Consider the following 10,118-nt stretch of genomic DNA (forward strand, 5'->3'; position numbering starts at 1 on the left):
TATCTAACAATACTAAGTGCTACTGATATTCAGTCAAACTAACTATCTAACAATACTAAGTGCTACTGATATTCAGTCAAACTAATTATCTAACAATACTAAGTGCTACTGATATACAGTCAAAAGGACGAAAATTCACTCTGTCAATGATATAACCGCTGAAATGTAAACTGTAATGTTTCTGTCACATTCACTCTGTCAATGATATAACCGCTGAAATGTAAACTGTAATGTTTCTGTCACATTCACTCTGTCAATGATATAACCGCTGAAATGTAAACTGTAATGTTTCTGTCACATTCACTCTGTCAATGATATAACCGCTGAAATGTAAACTGTAATGTTTCTGTCACATTCACTCTGTCAATGATATAACCGCTGAAATGTAAACTGTAATGTTTCTGTCACATTCACTCTGTCAATGATATAACCGCTGAAATGTAAACTGTAATGTTACTGTCACATTCACTCTGTCAATGATATAACCGCTGAAACGTAAACTGTAATATTACTGTCACATTCACTCTGTCAATGATATAACCGCTGAAATGTAAACGGTAATGTTACTGTCACATTCACTCTGTCAATGATATAACCGCTGAAATGTAAACGGTAATGTTACTGTCACATTCACTCTGTCAATGATATAACCGCTGAAACGTAAACTGTAATGTTACTGTCACATTCACTCTGTCAATGATATAACCGCTGAAACGTAAACTTTAATGTTACTGTCACATTCACTCTGTCAATGATATAACCGCTGAAATGTAAACTTTAATGTTACTGTCACATTCACTCTGTCAATGATATAACCGCTGAAATGTAAACTGTAATGTTTCTGTCACATTCACTCTGTCAATGATATAACCGCTGAAATGTAAACTGTAATGTTTCTGTCACATTCACTCTGTCAATGATATAACCGCTGAAATGTAAACTGTAATGTTACTGTCACATTCGCGCTATTTGCATGGAGCATAGTTTTGCATTAGGGACTGTTACAAGAAGACTACCCAGCCATAATATCGCTCAACAACTGCCAGGGAATCAACATTAGTTTTCTTTCTGAGTCGTGGAACGAGCTCACTGCCACTGCTCTTGGGATCTCGATTTGCAATTAATTATCCATCCCTGCCGCTCTCCACGTCATTACTGAACATGACCCTATCGCCCTCTAACCCCCTCATCCTCTTCTCCGCCTTCTCTCCCTCCCTCTCTCTTTCTTTTTCTCCCTCTAAAACACTCACACACACACACAAACACGCACTCTCTCTCTCACTTTCTCTCAAGCACACACACCCTCTCTTTCTCTCACTCTCACTCCCTCCTCTCTCTCTCCCTTCCTCTCGTACTCTGTCTCTGTCTCTGTCTCTGTCTCTGTCTCTGTCTCTCTCTGTCTCCCTCCCCCTCTCTCTCTCTCTCTCTCCCTCTCTCTCTCCCTTCCTCTCGTACTCTCTCTCTCTCTCTCTCTCTCTCTCTCTCTCACCCCCCCCTCTCTCTCTCTCTCACACACCTCTCTCACTCTCTCCTCCCCTCTCTCTCTCTCTCTCCCCCCTCTCTCTTTCCGTCTCCCCCCCCCCACCACATCCCTCTCTCTGTCCCATCCTCCTACACCCTCCATCCATATGCTGTCCGATTTCTCTCCCCTGATCCGGAACTCTCGCTTGATAGAGGCCATCGTGCCACCAGTCTCCCTTAGCGACGCGTTGCCAAGGTAACCAAATCCAGCGCCGAAAAGCGAAGGCAGTGAATAGGAGCAGAAGCGAAACAGGAAGAGAACATTATTGTGTCGTATCTACACGAGGACAGTGCCGCGCGAGGGCAGGCAACCCTCAACCCACGCTTTTGTTTCAAAGTGGCAAGGGAGGTAAAATGTTATCTCCCTTTCAAGCGGATGGCACGTGACAGGAAGCGAACGCCGTCAGCGCCGCTTCGGTAAAATGGACGCGCAGGACACTTCCCCCAACATCCATAACTCCATTACAACGACGGAAGAAAGAAAATTCCAAAGACAGACTGCAGAAGAAAAAAACATTGTACAAAGAATGGACTGGGTGGCCGAGTGGTAACGCACTTGCGCTCGGAAGCGAGAGGTTGCGAGTTCGACCCTGGGTCAGGACGTAAGCAATTTTCTCCCCCCTTTCCTAACCTAGGTGGTGGGTTCAAGTGCTAGTCTTTCGGATGAGACGAAAAATCGAGGTCCCTTCGTGTACACTACATTGGGGTGTGCACGTTAAAGATCCCACGATTGACAAAAGGGTCTTTCCTGGCAAAATTGTATAGGCATAGATACAAAAAAAAGTCCACCAAAATACCCGTGTGACTTGGAATAATATGCCGTGAAAAGTAGGATATGCGCCGAAATGGCTGCGATCTGCTGGTCGATGTGAATGCGTGATGTAGTGTGTAAAAAATTCCATCTCACATGGCATAAATAGATCCCTGCGCCTTGAGTCCGAGTCTGGAGATACGCGCGCGATATAAGACTTCATATAACATAAGAAAGAAAATCACGAGGGAAATTAACGTTGCCATGGTTCCTTGATAGACGAAAGGAAAGCAATCAGCAAGGAAAGTATAAAATCAGGATAATTAAAAAAATATTAAAACAAGAGACAGTGACAAAAGGTCAGGTGTCATGTCTACTGTCCCGAATGACACACGATTGTTGACATTTCACCATTGCCAAAAGAATAAACAAATAAGAAATAGGTAGAAAATGAATGTGAAAACTGACTTTGATTGTTGATCAGTATTTTCTATACCACTAACAAATAATCTACTTACACATAGCTGTTTGGCAAATGTATGTTGCATGGGACACACTGACATGAAAGTGGAAGATGTTTTTCCCTCTAGAGAAACTACATATCAAGTTACACTTTTTGTGCTCTTCCATTCCAGTTGGCAATCAATTGTTAACGCATGTTATTAGAAAAAATAGAACGAAAACAGATTAGATAGAATGAAAAATGTACTGGTGATGTCATTTGGGACATACTGACATGAAAACGGCACCTTTTGTCATTGTCTCACAAATAGAAAGTTAGAAGAGCCAGCAAAAACAAAGACCAAAAACAAAACAAAAATAGAGGGAAAAACTGTCAATGGAAGAACGATGAAGGTGGGGGGTAGGATTATCGGGTGGGATTAAAGAGTTTCCGTTTTATTCTGCGGAAGCTCTATTTCTGGAACTAGAAAATCAAATAAAAAAGGGTCCAGGGGGTAAAAACTTCGCTTGCCGGAAGCCATGCATATCCTGTAAATCCCAAAATGTCTCCATCTTTTCTTTGTGTCGACACTGCAGTTTTGTACCCTGATTTAGCAAGGAGAAGGCAGACTTAAGTACAGCATTACCCGACCTCGAGTCATCAGCTTTATTAATTTGAACATACGTAATGTGTCTGTTTCCTTGGCTTTCAAACTCCGCGGCAGCACGCGAACGCGTACGTGGCATTCTTAAGATACTAGCATTGGTCACGCATACCAACCGTTGCAAACTTGGACGCGGATAGAAAACTGTATAACTTTCAAGTATTTCTTGATCCAAAGAATTAACTTGAAACATTACCTAAGCCTAGGAATAATTAAAGCTCTCATATCCGGAAAATCTAGGAATTCACTCCAAAATAACCTTAACCCAAGCTCTAATATCCGATGCAAAGTTGACGAAAACGTGGCGAGTTACTCGAAAGATTAGGGGTCAGAGACATAGTGGTAATAATTGTAGATGGGTGATCCATATTGTTGATGGAATAGCTCACACAGACTCGTAGCTAGACACTGTATCCGTACGCATCGCCTAAGGATAGGAACTATATTTGGAGGTTACCCGTGGAATTTCTTCAACTGCATTGATGACATATCTTAAATGCCAGTTTTTACAGCTACAAAAAGCAAAACTGGTTTTTTTTTCACTTTTTTTCTCTCTTGTGTTAACAAGAATTCGAAGTTGTCCGTTATCAATGCCAATACTTTTTTAAAACTTTTTTTTATTCACTTTTTTTTGTTTTAATAATTATACAAGTATAGGCTGTCCATTACAGGACACAGACAAGGGAGCACAACAACATAACACAAACGAAAACACACACACACACACACGGGGGTGGGGGAGGGGCTTGGCTTGGTGGTCGCAGTATTCGAGAGTATGTACAAGAAGGAAGGAAAACAGTTACAGTGGACATTACTAATGTTTTTCACAACTGGAAAACACAAAACAGCAGCGGGGGCTTCCTCGAGGATAAATGTTTCCAAGATCAATGTATTATTACCCCTCCTCACAACCACAAAACTCAAAAGTAACTAAGTATCACTGTAAGTAAATCTATAAGAACTTCTTCCAACTCAAAGACTTACGTAATAACACTCAAAGGACCATTCCAAAAGGTGAAAAGTCCTCCAGGAAAACCCGAAAAACGACTCTAAGCACCCATTTCCCTCAAGTTTTCTGAAAGCGCAAACGTCTTCCCCATTATCTTGCCTAATAGCATCACTGAGATGTCTGTCTTACACACAAGAGTAAGCGTGGCATCGTCTACCAATACAATAAGCGAGGAACTGTAACTTAACCAAACTAATTATCTCGCATTGCCAAGTGCTACGGAAATATAGTCAAAAGTACGAATATCCACTCTGCCAATGATATCTAACTGCCAAGTTGTTTCGTACCTGCTAAAAACTTACTACAAGTGACTGTTTCGCTCTTATGTAATGCATTTACCCAAAAAAGAAAAGCCAATGACATTGCCCATTATGTTTTTCAGATCTGTGCGACACTGACCAAAATTTACTACAACTTGCCGTTTCGCTCTTATGTAATGCTTTCCCCAAAAAATGTACACCTAAAAATGAACACACAGTGATTTGCCCATTACTTTTTGTATCTGTGCCAAATCCAAACTTTCCGCCAAAAGCATGGCAATCAAAAGATGTTATTGTCGTCTTAAGGACCGATGTCTTTCTTTATTTATTTATTTGGTGTTTAACGTCGTTTTCAACCATTCAAGGTTATATCGCGACGGGGAAAGGGGGGAGATGGGATAGGATAAAGGGGGGAGATGGGATAGAGCCACTTGTTAATTGTTTCTTGTTCACAAAAGCACTAATCAAAAAATTGCTCAAGGGGCTTGCAACGTAGTACAATATATGACCTTACTGGGAGAATGCAAGTTTCCAGTACAAAGGACTTAACATTTCTTACATACTGCTTGACTAAAATCTTTACAAACATTGACTATATTCTATACAAGAAACACTTAACAAGGGTAAAAGGAGAAACAGAACCGTTAGTCGCCTCTTACGACATGCTGGGTAGCATCGGGTAAATTCTTTCTCGTCCCAACCAATATGGGACTCCCCCTAACCCGCGGGGGGTGACCGATGTCTAAGTCAGTTGTTTTTCTCAACAGCATTAAGTGTCAACCCTTTTATAATAATTTTTATAATAAATTTTGTTTATGTCTTTTAGTACTTTTCGTATTCGGACATTTACAAAACTACAATCTTATCACACAATTTAGAAATACAATATTAATCAATTTCACCCCAGATAGCTCGTGTAAATTGACTTCAACAGCTAACCGTAGTTCATGCATACTCTCCCTTTTAGGACGCAAGACACGGTAGCACAAATTCGACCCAAATCCCAATGTTCCATGATGTTGGGATGTTACGAGATTGTTATGGAGTCATCGCAAGGTACTAACAACAACAGTAGTAATATAGTCTCCACAGTCGAGGTAAGACGCTTCATCCTCCTAAAGCAAGACAGTAGCAGAGTATCGCTCCATCGATCTCCTCCGTGGTAGTAAGACTGTAAACCAGGGCAATGAGACATAGTGATGTTCCTGCTTCCTCTCTATGGCTGTCGCCCGGACGTGACAGTTGCATATTAAAGTTACGGCAGTCCTTCCCGTCAACGCGATTGGTTCACCATCTTACATCAGGCCAGGCTTTTTACTCGAATGAGACCATCCTTCCATTTGGACAAATACTCCCCCTTCAAATGCTTTCTGTGAAGATTAGGATTTGTTTTAATCCATTGATTTTCGAAGTTACACCGCGTGTCAATCTGTAACACTGAGTTATATAGATTATACAATACCAACTCTACACACCAAGCAATCAAGATGTTGATTTGTGCTATGTGTCTAAGGCCTAAAAAAAAAAATAGGTGTGGTTACGGTAACCCGACCTACCCTATTTTTAGGGGCCGATCCTATAACTTTGTATTACATTTGTCACACACAAAAAAACAACAACAAAAAACGAGTGCAAAAAACGCAATGAAAGCGAAAGCGCCCGTGTCGCACACTTATTTCCCTGTCAAGTAGGTTTAATTTGTACACATTAGAAAAAAAAGTTAAAAAAAAGAAAAAGTGATTGCCTACCTACCTACCCTATTTTTTTTGGCTATGTTACCGTAACCACACCTTTTTTTTTTTTGGCCTAAGTGGAGAGATGGTCAAAGCTGACATTACAGTGTTCTAGATGGTCGAACGTATAGAAAAGACTTGTACGTGTACGTGTACGTGTAATGTGTAGATATTGCGTCACACATGACTCACTTTTTTCTCCAATGTTCCAAATGCGTTGTTTTGCTCCCACCATGACTGCAGATCTTGGCAAACGCGTGACGTTAAATCTAGGTTTGATGACGTTACCCGTACACGTTCCCGTACACGTCCCGAAAAGGGCTGATCTAGATCTTGCTATTGTAAACAGAACTGTTTTCATGGGAAAGACTATGCTTTTAAGGCTGTCATCGATCACCACCCCCACCCCCCCCACCCCCCACCCCCCCCCCCCCCCCTGATAGTGGAACAGTAAAACAAGGCAATGAGACACAGTGATGGTCGTCCCTCCTCTATATGGGGTCTCTGGACATGACGGGGAAGTAACCCCTGCCCCTGTCCGCTCTCAATAATGTCCCCGTTCACTAGTGGAGGGAAACATTTCGATGCACTCGTCCCAGTCTCGGTTGGTGGTGATGTTGGTGTTAACGACTACGGTACGTGACGTGGCAACACTCTGGGTCATTTGCTTGGAGAGAAGGTATGAGGCTACTTTTGTTTCTATGTACCAGTATTATAAGGGTGACAATTAACTGGCTACAGAGTCGTCTGTACTTCCACTGGTGTTCGCTTCTCATGCCTCCAGTCTCTTCCCCTTCCTAATATTGGCTTTTCATACCTCCATCCCCCCTCCCCTTACACACACACACACACATACACGCACGCACGCTCACACACACACACATATACATACACACACACACACATACATACACACACGCACGCACGCACGCACGCTCACACACACACACACACACACACACACACACACACACACACACACACACACACACACACCCTCACTATAGTATTATTCGCTTCTCATATATCCAGCCCCTTATCCCCCCTCCACCTTTCACACACTTACATCCTTCTCTCAAGTTTGTTGGACAAAAATCAGTAATAGCTTAAAGTCCATGTCTTTCACACACACACCCCCCCCCCCCCCCCCTCACCCTCGCCCCCTTTCTTCTCCTCAGCTTCTTGCATAAATCATCGTCATCACAATGTCCATCTTTTTTCTTTCCTTAGCACATGTCTATGATTTTCCCACCCCACTCATTTACCCACCCCCTTATTACCCACTCCCCACCTTCTCCCCACTTTCTTGAATAAAAACACCATTAACTCAATGTCCGAACTTTCTCGTTTGTGTGGTCAGTTAATGAGGAAGCTTCATCCCTCGTTTCTGGAGGACTAATTACGTGTGGCCGTCCAGAGCGACCCTTTGCCCATCAAGAGGTCTGGTGCGGATTCAGGAGGGGGCCACTCGTCCGGAGAGGAAGTTCCAGAGCCCTCGTGTAAGCTCGACTGACCCCATCGATCAGAAGGGCACTGTGATATAAGTTCATAATTATGAGTCACCGCACTGCTGTCTTTTACTCGTGGTCCTCTCCCACCGTTGCTAGGTATCGCTAACCTATACAGTGGAACCCCCCTTTTCAGACCCCCCAATTTAAGACTCCCTCCCTTTAAAGACCCTGTATTCTCAGATGTTCTGTTCATAAGCTCTGTAAAGTTACCCCCATTTTAGGCCCCCAAAAAAATAGTCTGTTTACGGTAACCCGACCGACCCTATTTTTTCGCGCGACCCTAGACTTTTTGGGGGCATTTGGGGGGGAAAAAAAATAAAAAATCTGGGTTTTTTGCAAAATAACGTAAAAATATGGTTTTTTGGAGGAAGAAAAAAAATCCCGACCTACCGACCCTATTTTTTTGGCCTATGTTACCGTAAACAGACCTATTTTTTGGGGGGGGCCTTAAGACTCCCTCCTTTTTAAGACCTGATTTTCTCAGATGTTTGAAGGTCTTAAAAGGGGGTTCCACTGTAGTTCAGACAATACGCCGCTAGGAGTTCTGGACCTTCTCACAATCAAGATACACAGTTTGTTTACGTGTATGACCGTTTTTTACGCGCGATTTAGGCAGCCATACATGAAAAGTACACCCATCCAAGAAATGGAGAAAACAGCAGACCTGGAACCACTCGAGGACAGACGAGAGTACAAAGCTGTCCTCCAGGGAGAGAAGATGAAGAGACTGACCACTCACCCACTTCACCAAAACCTCAACAAGGGCACCAAGAACAGGCTGAAACGAAAGAGCCTCAAACATCAGGTCAAGGACCTCCAAACGGAGTATGCTGAAGCTCTGGAAGCTGACCCCAACTGCTGTGAGACACTCGTCTCAGACGTCTGGGCCCCACGCAAGAGCTTCCATGAAGTCAGAACAGATGTACCAGGACTGACAGCAAAGGGCGAACAGTCACCACATGTCCAGAAGGCCCTCGCCATGGAGATGATTCAGGACCGCTACCCACATTGCACCTGGACTCACGTCTACACAGACGGCTCCTCAGAGAACGCCGTAAGGAATGGAGGCAGTGGCGTCTACATCCGTCGCCCAAACGGGACCACCACCTCCCTCTCCGTCCCAGCTGGTGACCTGAGCTCGAACTACAGGGCCGAGCTCCACGCCCTCATCACTGCAGCAGAGCACGCAGCAGGGGAAGACCGCAGTCGGCAAAACATCGTCCTCCTCACTGACTCCCTGTCCGCCCTCCAGTCCCTTCTGTCTGGCCCCACTGACCTCCCCACCAGGCAACTCGACAACTGCCTCAGCACCCTGTCTCAACACAACAAGGTGGTGCTCCAGTGGATACCGGCTCATGTCGGCATTGCCGGCAATGAAGAAGCGGACAGGCTGGCAAAAGGAGGTGCGAGACTTCCCCAACCACACAACTCCACCTCGTACAAAGAAGCTAAGACTCTTCTACAACGGAAGAAGAAAGAAAACTGGAAAAAGAGAAACGGAGACTACAACCCACAGGAAGACCCCATCAACAAACTAGACCGGAGAAGCCAAACCACCATTTTCCGTCTAAGGACAGGGCACTGTGGACTGAAGAAACACCTCAAGAGACTGGGCCTTGCGGATGACGCACACTGTGAATGTGGCTCGGAAGAGCAAACTCCGGAGCACATTCTCCAGAACTGCCCCCATCTAGAGACAATACGCCAGAAGTTCTGGCAAGAAGAGACCAGTGTTGGAGCCAAACTCTGGGGTCCTGCCGACGAACTGCGCAAGACTGCGGACTTCCTGGCAGCCACTGGTCTGAGGATCTAGCACGGCCACCAACATCGAACGCAGAAGAAGAAGAAGGCAGCCATACGCCGCTTTCGGGGGATGCATGCTTGGTATTTTCCTGTTTCTGTAACCTACCGAACTCTGACATGAATTCGTACGAGCCACATGAGTGGAAGTCTAAACTAAGGGAGCGAACGAGAAGAAGAAGAAGACATGAATTACGGGATCTTTTCCGTGCGCACTTGGATTTGTGATTGCGTATACACAAGCCAAACTGCTCGTCTACCAATTAAGACACTTGTCCGGTTATACAACCCCCCCCCCCCCCCCCGAATCAACTTGAGCCGCAGTCTGTGGCAAGAGTTTGGAATGGAACCAACCACAGCTCTCCCTGCTGTCTAATCATTAGCTCTTCCCCTTTGAGAATGTACACGGTACACCACCGACGGAAAT

The 10,118-nt window shown here is 44.3% G+C and overlaps 1 protein-coding gene across 1 annotated transcript; it reads left to right on the plus strand.

Annotated features, from left to right (window-relative positions):
• Positions 1–8,537: 8,537 nt before the first annotated feature.
• Positions 8,538–9,294, plus strand: LOC138954214 (uncharacterized; the record flags this gene model as incomplete). Its single annotated transcript, XM_070326110.1, has 1 exon — positions 8,538–9,294. A coding segment is annotated over exon 1 (757 nt), but the record flags the coding sequence as incomplete, so codon positions are not given.
• Between the last annotated feature and the right edge of the window lie 824 nt (positions 9,295–10,118).

The sequence above is a fragment of the Littorina saxatilis genome, unplaced genomic scaffold (assembly GCF_037325665.1).
Source record: "Littorina saxatilis isolate snail1 unplaced genomic scaffold, US_GU_Lsax_2.0 scaffold_715, whole genome shotgun sequence".
Classification (NCBI taxonomy): Eukaryota; Metazoa; Mollusca; class Gastropoda; order Littorinimorpha; family Littorinidae; genus Littorina; species Littorina saxatilis.